At 66.2% G+C, this 15,867-nt stretch overlaps 1 protein-coding gene across 1 annotated transcript in view; it reads left to right on the top strand.

Moving 5' to 3' along the window:
• Positions 1–2,770: 2,770 nt before the first annotated feature.
• LOC135988304 (dedicator of cytokinesis protein 2-like) overlaps positions 2,771–15,867 on the top strand; it is a 63,887-nt gene continuing 50,790 nt past the window's right edge. Inside the window, exons 1-17 of the mRNA XM_065634184.1 lie at positions 2,771–2,845; positions 4,579–4,662; positions 4,804–4,844; positions 5,032–5,087; positions 5,173–5,269; positions 5,342–5,490; positions 5,980–6,115; positions 6,246–6,400; positions 7,201–7,282; positions 8,444–8,579; positions 9,687–9,762; positions 10,603–10,682; positions 10,795–10,920; positions 11,017–11,141; positions 11,879–11,977; positions 12,459–12,531; positions 13,442–13,545. Of these exons, the coding sequence (XP_065490256.1) occupies positions 2,803–2,845; positions 4,579–4,662; positions 4,804–4,844; positions 5,032–5,087; positions 5,173–5,269; positions 5,342–5,490; positions 5,980–6,115; positions 6,246–6,400; positions 7,201–7,282; positions 8,444–8,579; positions 9,687–9,762; positions 10,603–10,682; positions 10,795–10,920; positions 11,017–11,141; positions 11,879–11,977; positions 12,459–12,531; positions 13,442–13,545 (1,662 nt within the window). The 5' untranslated portion in view covers positions 2,771–2,802. The remainder of the gene's footprint in view (positions 2,846–4,578; positions 4,663–4,803; positions 4,845–5,031; positions 5,088–5,172; positions 5,270–5,341; positions 5,491–5,979; positions 6,116–6,245; positions 6,401–7,200; positions 7,283–8,443; positions 8,580–9,686; positions 9,763–10,602; positions 10,683–10,794; positions 10,921–11,016; positions 11,142–11,878; positions 11,978–12,458; positions 12,532–13,441; positions 13,546–15,867) is intronic.

Here is a 15,867-nt window from a genome sequence, read left to right on the forward strand (position 1 = left end):
GGGAATGAGGGAGTGAGTGAGTGTGAATGAGTGAGTGAGTGGATGAGTGAGTGAGTGAGGGAATGAATGAATGAGTGTGAGTGAGTGAGTGAGTGAATGAATGAGTGTGAGTGAGCGTGAGTGAGTGTGAGTGAGTGAGTGAGTGAATGAATGAGTGTGAGTGAGTGTGAGTGAGTGAATGAGTGAGTGAGTGAGTGTGAATGAGTGAGTGAGTGAATGAATGAGTGAGTGCGTGAATGAGTGAGTGAATGAGTGAATGAGTGAGTGAGTGTGAGTGAGTGTGAGTGAGTGACTGAGTGAATGAGTGAGTGTGAGTGAGTGTGAGTGAGTGTGAATGAGTGAGTGAGTGTGAATGAGTGAGCGAGTGAGTGAATGAGTGAGTGAGTGAATGAATGAATGAGTGAGTGAGCGAGTGAGTGTGAATGAGTGAGTGTGAGTGAATCAGTGAGTGAGTGTGAGTGAGTGTGACTGAGTGAGTGAGTGTGAATGAGTGAGCGAGTGAGTGAGTGAATGAACGAGTGTGAGTGAGTGAGTGAATGAATGAGTGTGAGTGAGTGAATCAGTGAGTGAGTGTGAGTGAGTGAGTGTGAATGAGTGAGTGAGTGAATGAGTGGGTGAGTGTGAGTGAATGAGTGAGTGTGAGTGAGTGTGAGTGAATGAATGAGTGAGTGAATGAATGAGTGAATGAGTGAATGAATGAGTGTGTGTGAGTCAGTGAGTGAGTGAGAGTGAGTGAGTGAATGAATGAGTGTGAGTGAATGAGTGAGTGAGTGAATGAATGAGTGTGAGTGAGTGAGTGAGTGTGAGTGAGTGAGTGAGTGAGTGAGTGAGTGAGAGTGCATGGCTGTGTCCGTGCGTGGCTGTGTCCGTGTGTGGCTGTGGCCGCGGTCCGTGCCCGTGCTGCGCGCCGCGGCCCGCCCCCGCCCGGAGCCCCGCGCTGCCCGCCCCTCCGCTGCCAGGCCCCGGTGAGCGCTCCCGTTGCTCGGCTGCAGCTCGAGCCCGCCGGCATCCGGTACCCGTGCCGGCCATCCCGTTACCGGGCATCCCGTGCCCGGGACTCCGCGCCCGAAGCGGCGGCCTCAGCCCGCGGGGCTCTCGCGGTGCCGGCAGGTGGAGCTCCCGGCCCGGCAGACGGCCCGTTACAGCCCGGCCCGCCCGCGCACCCGGCGCGGAGCTCCCGCCGGCCCCGCCGTGCCCGCGCCCCGCTGTGCCGGCTGCCTGACCCGGTGCTGCGAGCTCCGGTGCGGCCGGTCCTGCCGGCAGGCGCTGGGGGCTGCGGCTCCCGCCCTCGCAGCTGGGCCACGGGCAGCAGCTCCTGCACCGAAGGTTCCGCTGCAGCCCCGCGGCAAGTGTCCCGGGCTGTGCTGTGCCATCGCACCGCGCTCTGCTGGCACTGCCACCCCGGCAGGGACCCCGCGGTGCCATCCCACTGCGCTCTGCTGGCACTGCCACCCCGGCAGGGACCCCGCGGTGCCATCCCACTGCGCTCTGCTGGCACTGCCACCCCGGCAGGGACCCCGCGGTGCCATCCCACTGCGCTCTGCTGGCACTGCCACCCCAGCAGGGACCCCGCGGTGCCATCCCACCGCGCTCTGCTGGCACTGCCACCCTGGCAGGGACCCCACTGTGCCACTGCCCACAAACAGACCCAGTGGAACGGAGGATACTGGCAGAGCGGTGACGATCCCGGGTTGTCCTCTCCAGCTCTCTGTGCTCGGGGGCCTTTCACAATGCTCCCGGCCAGCTCCTTGCTCCCCATACCCCAGCTCTGGCGGCTCACCCAGAGCTACTCATGCTCCCTTTCCCATGGCCTCCCCGTCCCCTCCATCCCCTCCCCAGGCTGCAGGGTCTAGGAGGGCTGCCCAGGGCAGAATCCGGGACAGGTGTCTGTCCTGGGGCCGGGGTGGCCCGTGGGCTGGGGGAGCCACTCCCGGGGTGACCGCGCTGCAGGCTCAGGCTGGGGGAGCAGGTGGGGGCTGAGGGAGGCACAGGGAAGAGCCTGATGCTGCCTTGAAAGGGCAGATGGAGAAGTGATGGAAAAGTGGCTCAAACTGCGGGAGCAGCAATCCGGCTGCAGCAGCCCCGGAGCAGCTCTCGGGAGGACACGGGTCCCAGGTCAGCGTGGCTGTGTGGGGACAGAGGGTCCAGCCAGATCTGGCGTGCAGGGCCAGGGAACAAGCATCATCCCCGTGGGTGCTGGACAGCCGCGGTTTGTAGCGGGTAGGAGGAAGGAAGTGGTTGATGCTGAACCGTTGCTTTGCTCACCATCCTGGAGCCGCAGGGAGTGCAGGGCTGGGCACGGGTCAGGCTGCAGCCGTGCACCACACCAGCATTCGCCACCGAGCTTTGTGCACCGAGGGCTGAGGATGCACCAGCCGGGCTGGGGAGGCAGAGGCCTGTTCCCTGTGGTGCTGCTCCCTGCGCGGGGCTGGCCCGAGTGCTCAGCTCCCTGCGGCTCCCCGCCGGCTGCCGGGCTCTGGCAGGACAGCTCAGCTCAGGGGCTCGTGGTGCTGCGGCATCGCGCGGGCCAGCAGCCCCATCGCCCCCACGGCAGGGACAGTGACCCGCTGCGTGTTGGCCCTGAGTGGGTGGTGTGGCGGGGTCCCGGGGGGTCTGTCCGCACCACCCGTGGCCCGGCTCGATGTGGGGTGCAGCTGGTTGGGTGGGTCCCTGCAGCACCCTGCTGCGCCTTGAGGAAGCGGAGGTTTGCACAAGCCGGTGAGATACACGTGACCGGGGACCGCGGCAGGAGGAACCAGCAGCCGCCCCACACAGGGTCCTGGTCCCACGGCGCAACCGGCCATGGCCCCGTGGCTGCCTACCAAGGAGGAGAAGTATGGCGTGGGTGAGTGCCGCTGCGCGGGTGCCACTGGGCTCCCTGGAGGGTGCAGGGTGGGGGGAATGGTGCTGGTGGCTGGGATGACACTGAGCATGGCTGTGGTGGCCCCATGGCAGTGGGCTGTGGAGGGGGGGATGATGGCAGCTGGGCGATGGTGGGGAGCTGCAGGTGAACGGTGCTGGTGGTGCCGGGCTGGGTGCTGGTGGCGATGTGGGGGAGTGCAGGGTAGGGGCCGGGTCTCGTCACTGCTGGTGCTGGGGGGCCAGTGGGCGCAGGGATGATGGGGGTGCCGGTGAAGGCTGCAGGGCTGGGGATGGGGGGCCCAGGTGACACGGGGCTGAGCACGGCAGGGGTCAGTGGGACCACACTAAGCGTGGCTGGTGCTGGTGGGGCTGGGAGCTGTGGGGCTGAGCAGAGAGGCAGAGCACTGGGGCAGGCGCTCGGCACAGCGTCCGGCCCCCCTGAGCTGTGGGCCTGGGCTGGGCCTGGCTGCTGAAGTGCAGAAGCCTCCCCAAGGGCTGGTTGTCTCGTTAACAGGGATAGTTAACAGGGATAGTTAGCTCCTGAGCAACCTGCTCTCAGGGACGTGTCCTGGGGAACCCCAGAGCCACCCCAGGAATGTGCCCCAGGTCCCAGCTGGGGCTTTGCTCCCGGCCTCTGCATCGGGGCCAGCAAAGCCCTGGACAAAACCCTGCACCCCCAGCCCAGGGTCCCCGTGCCGACCCCAGCCCGTGTAAGCACCCACCACACAAGCACCCCTCGTATGAACACCCCCCGTACGAGCACCCTCCCTGTGCCCCCGCTGGCCCGTGCAGCCCTGCACCCTTTCCTGTTTCTGAGGGGCCATTTCCCGCCCCCGCCTTGTGCTGCTAGCAGCCCCAGGAGCGAGGGCAGAGCCCCATGGGGACAGCAGCATGGGCAGTGAGGGGACAGCACCGGGAGCAGGGTCCAGTCTGGGTTCCTGCCTGTCCCCACAGGTGTCACCAGCCCCGGGAGGGAGCCTGGCCCGGTGGGCGCTGGGGGTGGAAGGGGCTGGGGGTAGCGAGTGGGGCTGGGGCTGGTCCAGGCTGGCTCGGGGTTCTCGTGGGGACTGTAGGGTGGCAGGAGGGTCCCTGTGACCTCGGGACTCCTGGTGCTGTGGGGTGTGCTGGGGCCTGCACGAGGGGCCCGAGGAGCCATGTGGCTCTGGGAGCATCACGGCGGGGGCTGGCGCTGGGCACAGGGCACAGGCAGGGTCCCAGCTGGGGCCCCGGCTGCAGGCGGGTCTACGGGGACTGTCCCCAGCACGGGGTGCAGCTGGTCCTGAGGCTGAGCCAGGGCTGGCTCCAGCAGACAGAGCTGTCCCTGTCCCTGGGACCAGAAATAGTGGCAGGACTAACCGCAGCACGGCTGGTGCAGCCCGTGCTGCAGCAGGAAGCGTCTGGGCACCGGCAAGCTCCTGTGCTCCCCCTGCCAGCTCCCCCTGCCACCCCCTGCTGCCACTGCCACCCCCTGCTGCCACTGCCACCCCCTGCCACCCCCTGCCACCCTGCTGCCCCTGCCAGCTCCCCCTGTGTTTGTGGGGCTGGGACCCCGCATCGTCTCTCAGGGCTGAGCGATGGCTGTTGTGGTGGTTCTGCTGCCTGTGGGGAGGCTGGTGGAGGGCACGCTGCCCCTGAGAAGGGCACAGGGTGAGGGGTTTGGATGAGGGGTCTGGGTGAGGGACCCCGGCTCTCAGCTCCCCGCTCCTCTTCCCACAGCCCTGTGGAACTTCCCACGCACCCGCGAGCATCACCTCCCGCTACAGATCGGGGAGACGGTGCACATCCTGCAAACCTCCGAGGGTAAGGGGCCCCCGGCTGCACCCCGACACGGGGCTGGGTGACCCTCCCTCAGCCACACTGCCGGGGGGCGCCCAGCCCTGCCGTGCCGCGGGCTGCCTGTCCCCGAGCCCGTCTGACGTGTCCCTGTCCCTCCCCTGGCAGGCTGGTACCGCGGGTACTCGCTCCGGAACAGGGCTGCCCGGGTAGGTGAGGGGGTGCGGGGGGTCCAAGGACAGCTGGTGGCTTGTCCAGTCCCTGCTGGGGACACGCTGGGTACCCGTGGCATGGCCAGGCTGGGACCTTCAGTCCCAGGACAGGGCCCCTGGCCGTGCCCCGGCAGGGGCTGAGTCCTGCCCAGCCTGCGGGCACTGACGGCTCCGGCTCCCCCAGGGCATCTTCCCGGCCTCGCTCATCCACCTGAAGGCAGCTGTGGTGCAGCGCAGGGGGTAGGTACTGGCAGGGCATGGGGGTGCCCCCTCAGCCCCCCAGTGTGGGGGCTGCGGGGCTGCAGGGCTCCCCGTGCCCCCCCAGGGTGGAGGAGAGCCTGGTTCCTGCTGAGATGCCCATGGTGCAGGAGATCACCACCACGCTGCGCGAGTGGGCCACCATCTGGAAGCAGCTCTACGTGGTGAGGGCCGGGGGGATGTGGGCGCTGGGGGGCCCGCGGGGACGCGCGGTGACCTGGTGCAGCTGCCCGCAGGTGGGGCAGATGGAGCAGTACCGGCAGGTGAAGCAGATGATGTATGAGCTGATGGAGCGGCGCTCGCAGCTGCTCTCGGGGACGCTGCCCAAGGACGAGCTCCTGCAGCTCAAGAAGGAGGTGACGGGCAAGATCGACTACGGCAACAAGTGAGCGCGGGGACAGGATGGGGGTCTGGGCACCTGCAGCCCAGCACAGGCTGCACAGTGCTGAGGGACACTCGGCCTCTCTGCTGTGGTGTCCCTGCCGGCCTGGCTGTCCCTGTGTCTCCATCACCCTGGCTGGGAGTGCCTGGGGCACCCTGTGTCCCCACTGTGCTGGCTGTCTGTCCTGTGGTGGCTGGGGACAGTGAGAGCTGGTGGCCATGAAAGCCACCTGGCCAAGGGCTATTGGCAACAGGCCCTGGCTGGGGCAGGAGAGTGTCCCCTCGCCAGGGCTCTGCTGGGACCTATTGGGGTCTGTCCTGCACCCTCAGGCCCCGTGCCAGCCTGTGCCGGGGCTGGCGGGTCCCCCTGGGGTGCACAGCCCCATGTCAGACGGGTCCCCCTGGGGTGCACAGCCCCATGTCAGATGGGTCCCCCTGGGGTGCACAGCCCCATGTCCCCTGCCTCAGCCTCACCCTGTCCTGGCCTCCCCAGGATCCTTGCGCTGGACCTGGTGGTGCGGGACGAGGATGAAAACATCCTGGACCCTGACAGAACCAGCGTCATCAGCCTCTTCCAGGCGCACCGGAGGGCTGCGCAGACCGTCACACAGCGCATCCAGGAGGAGACGGTGAGAGCCAGCACTGCTCCGGCACGCTGACCCCCCCTGCCCAGAGCCTGCTGCCCCCTGTGTGGCTGTGCCATGCCAGGGGCTGTGCCGTGGGGCCGTGTCGTGGGGCTGAACCATCTCGTGCCCGCAGAGCCCGCAGCAGAGCGCGCTGGGCTGCAGCACCCGCCGGGCGGCCTCGCCATCCCACAGCCTCTACCTCTGCGTGCGCAACTTCGTCTGCAACATCGGGGAGGAGGCGCAGCTCTTCATGGCGCTGTACGACCCCGCCGAGCAGCGCATCATCAGGTGGGCCCAGGGTGTAGGACCAGCCCCCCACCGACCCTGCCACCAGCTCGGCTGGTGCCCATCTGCTGCTCCCTGCAGCGTCCCTGTCCTGGCTCCCTGCGCGGGGACGCCCCTTTGTACTCCCCTGCCCACCCCGGGCTGCCCGTCCTGCCCAGCCTGGCTGCCTGCCCTGCAGGCTCGTCCCTTCCACAGGGTTTTCTCCTCCAGAGTGGGAGGGTTTGTCACAGTGTGCAGGCTGTGCATGTCCCATGGGACACCTGTGGCTCACAGAGCTGTCCCGTGGGATACCTGTGGCTCATCCTGCTCGGGTGCTGTGTGCCCGAGACCCCATGGCCCGTCACGCTGTGCCGTGCCGCCCTGCGTGGATCTGCCCGCGGCAGGCAGGAGCCGGCTCAGCCCGTGCCAGCCCGCAGGTGCCACCGGGGCAGCGTGGCCCCATGCACAGGACCCGTGAGCTGACATGTCCTGAGCGCGGTGAGCTGCCTGTCCCGCGGGCAGGGCTGGGTGGCAGTGTCCTGCTGCCGGGGATGGCCAGGCTGGGCCAGTCCTGTGTCACCACTGGGGCCACCGGTGGGACAAGGGGTCTGTGTGGGGGCAGCTGGCAGAGGCCAGGTGTGTGAACTGGGGCCCGAGCAGCACCCTGCCTGTGGCCGGAGCCTCCAGCCCCCGTTGTGGTGTTTCCCCGTGGGCCGCTGGCCGCAGCCGCTGTCTGTGGGACCCAGGGACACACTGAGCTCCAGCTCTGCCGTCGCGGTGCCTGGCCCCGCTGTGGGCTCCTCACCCCTCGCCTCCCCCCGCAGCGAGAACTACGTGATCCGCTGGGCCAGCACCGGCGTCCCCCAGGACATCGAGCTGCTCAACAACCTCAAGGCCATCTTCACGGTAAGCGCAGCCCCTGAGGAGCTGCCGCTCCCCCCAGCACTGCCTGCGCCTGCTCCCCGCTGCCTGCAGGGGTGCCCCCCCAGAATTTCAGGTGCATCCAGCACCCCGCACAGGACCCCCAGGCCTCGCCACAGCCCATGTGCCCCCGAGCAGCCAAACCCCCGCTGCTGCCCACTGCTTTCTCCCTGCTGCCCGTTCCCCCCATGTTCCGCAGCCCAGCCAGCCCTGTGGCTCTGGCATGGACCCCAGTGCTGGCACTGGGATGGGGGCACCTGCTGGGGGGCTGCCTATAAAGCCCCCCCTCCGGCTCAGGGTGTGTGGGGCTGTTGGGGTGCCCGTGCCTCTGCCTCTGCTCCGTCCCTGCCCACAGCCGGGCTCAGGGACCCTGGCCACGGGCCGGAGCAGGCGCGGGCAGCGCCAGCAGCTCTGCTGACCCAGCGATTTTCCCGCTGCGCCAGCAGAGCTGAGCTGACCCTCAGGACGGCCCAAGCGGAGCCATTGATATGCAGATGAGCCAGGGAAATCAATGCTAATGAGCAGCATCAGCACTTCCAGCCCCCGCAGCCCAGCTCCCCTGGGTCTCGCCCAGTTCTGACCCGTGCCCGCTGCTGGCGGCGGCCGCGCGTCCCCACGCGCTGCAGCGTGACCCTGTGCACCGCGGCGTGACCCTGCCCTGTGCCACAACCCCGTGCCACAGCGCAGGGCTGGCCCCTGCAGGACCCGGCCCCCATGGGGTGCCTGGAACTGGGGCGCATGGCCACCCCCCGAACCCCACACCATGTCAGAGCTGTCCCCTCCCAGGGCGACGTGTCCCCCTGGCCGTGCTGCCTGCCCCTGGCTGCCCCGCGTGGCCATCAGTCTCCACCAGCCCCAGCGCTGTCCCTGTCCCTTGGGCTCAGGCTGCCTGGGCTGCACAGGATCCCCAGGCTCCCTGGGGCAGTGCGGTGTGTGCCCCTCAGCCGAGCCCCTCCGTGGGGCACAGGGCAGGGAGACTCCCCGCCCCTGAAGGCAGAGCTGGGGTGGCAGGAGCAGGGACCCGGGGTGGCTCTTCACCCGCTGGCCCATCCTTCCCACACACCCTGGTACCCCGCGGCCACCCGACGCTGGCAGAGGCACATCCCACACGGTGCCACCGGCTCATGCAGCCCCTGACCCCCCCAGGACCTGGGCAGCACAGACCTGAAGCGGGAGCGGCTGTTCCTGGTGTGCCAGATCATCCGGGTGGGACGCATGGACCTGCGGGACAGCTTCAGCCGCAAGCTCAGCACGGGGCTGCGGCGGCCCTTCGGCATCTCTGGTGAGCGCAGGGGCTGTGTGGTGCAGAGGACACCCCCCCGCTGTCTGCACCAGCACCCCCAGCACCCGCCTCCTGCCTGCTGGGCTCCGTGGGGCTCCCTGGTTGGGGGGTGTGGGGGTTTGGGGCTGCTCCTGCCCCTGCCAGGCACCCCCATCCTGCACACAGACCCCAACCCCACTGGCACGGCTGTGCTTGCCCTGATCCCTGCGCTCGATGCCCTGTGTCCCCATCCCAGCCCAACCCACAGCCCCCTGGTCCTGCTCTGGCTGTTCAGCCCCATCGGGTGGCTGTGCTAGGAAAATATTTATTTTACTCGGCTAATTAGCGTGTGCTGGGACCTCAGCCACAGAGAAGTTACCAGATGAATTACCAATGTATCGGTGGCCGATTGGGCTCCGAGCTGAGTGTGTTCCTGTGGAGGGGACAGAGGGACTGTCCTGGTGCCTGTTCTGCAGTGACCTGTCCGTCCTGCACCGAACCCCCGTCTGTGGGTGATGGAGGGTTCTGGATATGGCTTGTTTCGGCCCAAATCTGCCCCAGAGCTCTGAGGTCACCTGTGGTGACGGTCTCGGTGGTGGCCGCACCATCTCTGTGCCGTTCCGCAGAGGTGCGCAGCTGGAGGGACAGGGGTGCTGTCCCCAGCAGCCAGAGAAGTGCTGGGCGAGGAGGGGGAGCGCGGGCAGGCCCTGGGGCTGCCGGGGGGTGTTCCCCAGCGGGGACCCTGCGCCGTGCCGGGGGCTGGTGCTGCCGCAGCTCCCCGCAGCGTCCCCGCGGATGAGCTGTGCCTGGTGCCAGGTCCAGCCCGCGCTGGCAGCACGGCCATCACCGCGGTGCTGTGTGCGTGCTGGGTTCCTCCTGCCAAGAGCCCCGAGCAGCTTGGAGTGTCTGTGGGCGGCAGAGGGGTCTCAGTGGGGCAGGATGACCCCACTGTGGGGCACGGACCAGGGCACAGCAGTGTCAGAGCTGAGGACACGGGCACAGCGGTGGCTGCGGGGTGGGACAAAACTGTCCTGGGTGCTGGTCCCTGGAGGATTCGGCATGAAGGGCCCTGGGCTGGGGGTGCCAGCACCCCTGGCAGCTCCCCCACGCTGCGCCTCTGTGCCGCAGTGATGGACATCACGGACATCACCAAGGGCAAGTGTGAGAGCGACGAGGACAAGCAGCACTTCATCCCCGTGCACCTGTGAGTCCCGCGGGGGCAGAAGGTGGTGGGGGGCTGTGGGGCGGGGGGCAGTGCTCTGTAGGCCTGGCTGGCACGAGGACATCGGCTGCAAGGGGGGCAAGAGGTACCAGATGAAAGATAAAAGATTTTTCCATTGAATGTGGCTTTGCAAAGGGACCGTGGATCCCTGGGACACGATGTCACCAGGTCCAGGACCCCAGAGCACAGAGGAGGTGTTTCTGTGGGCAGAGATGCACTCAGGGGTATGGGAGCCCTGCAGAGCTCTGTCCCCCTCGGGCACACGGTGCGGGGGTCCCAGGGCTGCGGTGGGTGAGGACAGGCTGAGAGAGTTGGGCCGTTCAGCTGGAGAAGAGAAGCTCCGAGGAGACCTTATTGCAGCCTTTCCGGACTTAAAAGGGGCCGATAAGAAAGATGGGGACAGACTTTCGAGCAGGGCCTGTTGCGATAGGACAAGGGGTGATGGTTTTAAACTAAAGGAGGGAGATTCAGGCTGGACGTGAAGAAGAAATTGTTGGCCCTGAGGGTGGTGAGAGCCTGTCCCAGGTACCCAGAGAGGTGGTGGCTGAACCATCCCTGGAGACATCCCAGGCCAGGCTGGACGGGGCTCTGAGCAACCTGAGCTGGTGCAGATGTCCCTGCTCATGGCAGGGGGGGCACTGGGGGAGCTGGGAAGGTCCTTTCAACACAAACCATCTGTGTTTCTGTGATGCCATCCTGCCGGGGAGCCACCGTGGGGGCCAGGTTGGGGTCCCTGTGCTGGGGTTGGTGCTGGCCGCGGGAGCAGGCGTGGGGTCCCGGTGTGTGTGAGCTCCTCTGAATTGCCCGCTCTGGGATCTGCAGGGCAGCTGGTGACAACGATTTTCTTCACAACATGATCAGGAAGGCGGTGGAGGGGAAGGACATCAACCACAAGGGACAAGGTAGAGCCCCCCGGCACATCCTGCACGTGTGGCCGCAGCCCGGCACAGCAGGACGTGGCGCAGCCCGAGCCGCGCTGGTGGCTCCGTGGGGCCGACGTCTCTGTCCCTGCAGGGTTCTGGGTGTCCCTGAAGATGCTGTGGGGTGACCTGAGCCAGGTGCGGAAGGACCATCCCCACCTGGTGGACCGCAGCACGGTGGTGGCACGCAAGCTGGGCTACCCAGAGGTCATCATGCCAGGCAAGCAGGGCGGCACGTTGGGCCACCCGGGGTGGTCTCTGGGGGTTCCAGTGTGGGGGTAAGGGAGTCCCGCTGCTGATGGGGCTGTACCCGCAGGAGACGTCAGGAACGACATCTACCTGACGCTGGTGCAAGGCGAGTTCGACAAGGGGAGCAAGAAGACGCAGAAGAACGTGGAGGTGACGGTGTGCGTCTGCGACGAGTCGGGCAGCGTGGTGCAGGTACGGCAGGCGCTGGATCAGCCCTGGGCTGGCTGGCTGTCCCCCTTGTCACCCACTGCGGCAGAGGCAGCAGCACTGGTGCCAGCAGGAACCGGCTGGAGCAGCCTCTGTGGCTACTGGAGCCCCTGAAGCTGCCCTTTAGAACAAAGAACTGGGAAAGCAGTGGAAAGGAACAGAAAGTCCCCCTCCCCTGGGGACATCCAGGCCCCTGGCCACCCCCCGAGGCCACGGCTCAGCCCCGGTTCCCCCCAGCCCAGGACAGGCTGTTGCCCCGTCTCTCTCCAGGGCGTTTGCTCTCATTTCCAGCACCATTCTCACCATTCCTAGGGCACAGGCTGCACGCTGCTGAGGGTCCCGCTGGGCTGGTCCGGGGGCACAGCCCCCACCTCCCTGACAGTGCCCGTCCCACTGGGCAGCCGAGCCGTGACCCTGCCCCGGGGGACGCGTGTCCATCACTGGCTCCCTTTGGCAGCGGGACAAAGCCTGGTGGGGGTGGAGGGGACAGGGACGGGACAGGGGAGCCTTTTGCAGCCCCTCGGCGCCTGGCTGGAAAGGGGCAGTTGGAAAGATGTCCCCGTGCGGGCTGGTTGTTGTAAAGCGACACCTGTGCTGGGAGTTCAGGTGGGGACAGCAGCTCGGGGGGCTGGAGTGTGCGGGGCTGCCACGGGATTCCTCAGCCCTTGGAGTTCATTTGGTCTGATTATGACATGTCTCTCATGCCACTGCCCTCCCTGCAGAACGTGATTTACCACGGCGCGGGGGACAAGCCATCGAGCGAGTACCGCTCCGTGGTCTACTACCAGCAGCGGCACCAGCGCTGGATGGAGACGGTGAAGGTCTGTGCCGGCCCCGGCGCGCGGGGACGGGTGGGACTGGGGTGGGACCCCCCAGGCTGCCACCCCCCAGACTGTGCCCCTCACTCTCCCGCGCAGCAGGACTGAGCCGTCGCGGGGGACACCCCATCAGGGGCGAAGTGCCCGGCTCGAGGGGGATGGGAGGCGCTGCTGGTGTCACGGCTTGACCCCTGACGGGGACCGAGGTGACCACAGCAGGGAGGCGATGTCCCCTGGGTCACCGTGTCACCGCTGATGCCCCTGCATCGCTCCTGCCCCTCCCCGCGGGCTCAGGGACATGCCAGTGGCCCTGCACAGACACCTGTGGCATCAGTGCAGCCTCGTTAATGGAAAGGAAAGCGCGTGGGGTTGGATTTATCAGCTGGCAGCTCAGCGCAGCTGCTGCCCAAGCTCAGGGGTCCGGGCCAGGCAGGTGGCTCAGCCTGCACCCTCTCGTCCTCACACGCCCCCTGTTCTCGCTCAGATCGCTGTTCCCATCGAGGACGTCCACAAGACCCACCTGAGATTCACCTTCCGGCACCGCTCCTCCAGCGACTGTAAGTGTCTGTTCAGCTCTTCCCCAGCAGCTCCCGGCCAGGCTGCGCTGGAGAGGGGCTGCGGGAATGGGGGGCCATGAGCAGCCCCCCAGCACCGTGCGGGGTACGTGGGGTGCTGGGCTCATGTGTGGAAGGCAGGCAGCCGACCCCGCGCTGCTCGGTCCCCGCTGCCCGTAGGGAGCAGCAGAGCCCTGGGACACCACGGCCTCCAACAGCAGCCGCTCCCTGGGTGCTGTGTCTGTGCCCGGCTCCCCAAGCCCCCGCTCTGCATCCTGGACCCTCTGCTTGGCATGCCAGAGCACCCGCCCTGCATCGCAGAGCCCTCTCTCTGCATCCCAGGCCCCCCCCCCCCAGCCTGGGGCTGCAGCTGCCACCGGGCTGCGGTGCCGCAGGCTGCACCCTCGCAGCGCTGAACCCCGACACGATGGGACATGGTGCGGCATGTCCTGCGGTGCAGGGATCTTCCCCAGGGCCACTGCAGCAACCTGCAGCTGCTGCTTGGTGGCCTGATCCTGTGCCAGCCAAACCCTGCCAGCCCCAAGCCCTGCCTACCCCAAGCCCTGCCTGTCGCCAGCCGTGCCAGCCCCAAGCCCCTCTGTCCCCGCAGCAGTGTCTCTGGTGGCCCCTGCCCGGGCAGCACACGCAGGGGCTGGCAGCTCCTCTGGCTGCACACCGGCCATCGCTGCCATCTGTCCCCTCTCCCGCTCTGAGGCTCCCAAATAGCTGCAGCAGCTCCTCCCCAGTGCCGGGGGTCCCACTGCCGGGGACACAGCCCGTGGGCTCCGGGACAAGAACCACGATTTCCCCGCAGCCCTGAGCCGCTGTGGCTGTGCTGCTGTTCCCTGCCCGTGCGGTGCAGCCTCAGGCTCCTCCTGCGCCGCGTCACCTCACCCTGCGTTTGTCCCCACAGCCAAGGACAAGAGCGAGCGGATCTTCTCCATGGCCTTCGTGAAGCTGATGCGCCCGGACGGCACGACACTGCGCGACGGGGAGCACGACCTGGTTCTGTACAAGGTGCGGGGAAGGCAGAGCCCTCGGAGCGGGGAGGCTGCGGGGTGGGCCCCCAGCCCCTGCCAGAGCCACCGTGCTGGTGGCACGTCCCCAAAGTCCCCGAGGGTTCCCGGTCCCTCCCTCCCTCCTGTCATTTCTGTCCTTGGTGGTGGGGGTTCCTGTCACTGCTCCCAGCACATGGCATCTCTAATCTCCACGTGGCTCCTTTGCAAATGACAAGTTTTGTTTAGAAAACAGTAACTTAAATTGAACTGACTTGGGAGGGAATGTCTCCGTGAAGATATTTGCTGCGCTTTACCTGATCTCACCAGGCTTCCTCTGCCTAAAACCACTCACTTTTTCTTCTGAAAGCAGAGAGTGCGAGGAGGGAAAATTCAGTGTGTGTTTGGAAAAAATGCAGCCAGCTGTGAGGCTGGAGTGTGAAAGACCCTGTGACCGCACTGTCCCCTCGCGCCCCCGTGTCCCCTCTCCCAGCCGGGTGGCTTTGCCAGGGCAGCGGGAGGTGTGAGTGGGTCCCCCCGCCCGGGCGAGCTCAGGGCTCGGTGTGTCGGCTTCGCTGCAGCGTTCCCCACCGGCACGGAGCTCCAGCCTCCCGGGGGTCACTGTCCCACCTCAGTCCCTGGGCTGCTCTACATTTAGCTGGAGTTTTCTCTGGTTTTCCTGCTGTTCCTGGTGATGTGACCAGTTCCTTGAGGTTGACCCATCTCCCTTCCCAAGCCCGCATCTTTGCGGATGAGCAGGTCTGTCTCCTGGCTGCTGTGGCAGCTGCGCAGCCTGCCTCGGCCAGCGCTCCCCACGGGCTCGATGGAGGAGTTCCTCCTCTTCATCACCTCCTCTTCATCACCCATGCAGCTGGCCTCAGCCAGCGCTTCTCCTGAGCTGGACAGAGGAGTTCCTCCTCTTCATCACCTCCTCTTCATCACCTCCTCTTCATTGCCGCAGTTCCCTCCTGGCCCTCAATGCTGTTTCTGCAGCTGTGGGACGTCTCAGCAGCCGGGGTGTCCCTGCAGAGTGGCTGCTGCCAGCGCACTCTTGTCCCACGTCGGAGGGACGCGTGGTGGGTCTGACACGGTGTCACCTCAGGGTGCTCCTGCCCCACACTCATGTAGCTGCCCCGCAGGGGCTGAGTGTCCCTCTGTCTGTCTGGGGCCATCTCGTCCACCTCCTGCCCCAGGCAGGACCAGCTGTCCCCGAGCCGTCCCTGCTCACTCCGTCCCGGCGCTGCCGTTCCCATTGCTCATCTCCTGCTCTTATGACACCGCTGTCCCTCACACAGGGACCCACAGTGCCCGGCCAGCCAGGGGACAGGGACAGAGCCATGTATTCCCTCCCCAGCAGCTCCTGTGCATTTGAAATAGTTTCTGTGTCCCTCCTCCTGGTATTTTTGGGCAAAACACCCGGATTCTTTGAATGCTGCTGTAGCCCGCAGAGCTGCAGACACAGTCCCTGGCTCTCGGGGACTGTCCCTCTGCAGCCAGTGCTGCGGCAGGAGCACCTTGAGGCTGTGCCGGTGCTGGCGGTCGCACCCTGCGCTCCCCCTCCTGCTGTGGCTTCTCCTCAAAGGGCTGTCGCTGCCCTCGCTGAACCATCGTGCTCCCCGGTGACCCCCCGAGCGGTGACAGCCACGTGCACGGCTTTGTCCTCACCGTGGCCAACTACTGCTCTTCCCGGCAAACACTGGGGCTTGATCCTGGAAGTCAGAAGCTATTTCATCTTTTTATCTGTTTGCCAGAGGAATGTGAACGATGAGCTTTTAGCTCCTCAGACCTCTTGATCTCGTGTTGGTCAGGAAATGTCTGAAGTGCAGCCGGTTCACCCCGTGAGGGCTCCGTGCCCTCGGAAGCAGCGCGGGGCCACCCGCACATCGGCTGCGTGCCATGGGGACGCTTGGTGGGGAGAAAAGCCAGCAGCAAACAGTGTTGTGATCTCCATCTGCCCTTCAGCGGGAAGGATTTTATCGTGTGAGGTTGCAGGCAGGGAGCATGGACGCTCCGTTTGTTGCCAGGCTGTAAGCGAGTGCTGCTGAGCTGGCGGCAGATGGCTGCGCCCGTCCTCGCGTGTCCGCCCGGCTCTGGACATCCCCCGTGTCCCAGTCTTGCCAGCGAGCAAGGAAGGATCGTTTAGAAAGTCACCCAGTGGGTCCTCCCGGCTGTAACGTCGTCTTAATTCTTCTACTTCAGAGTAGGGGACACAAATAAATGTGCTCTTTTGTGCTGTGGAGGGACCCCGGTGTGCCCATGCGGGCAGGAAATGTCCCGTCAGGCTGGTGTTGGTGATGCTGTGGGACTGCGCTGGCCGCCTGCCCGGTGTCCTGCCCGGTGTCCT

The sequence above is a fragment of the Caloenas nicobarica genome, chromosome 4, assembly GCF_036013445.1.
Source record: "Caloenas nicobarica isolate bCalNic1 chromosome 4, bCalNic1.hap1, whole genome shotgun sequence".
Lineage (NCBI taxonomy): Eukaryota > Metazoa > Chordata > Aves > Columbiformes > Columbidae > Caloenas > Caloenas nicobarica.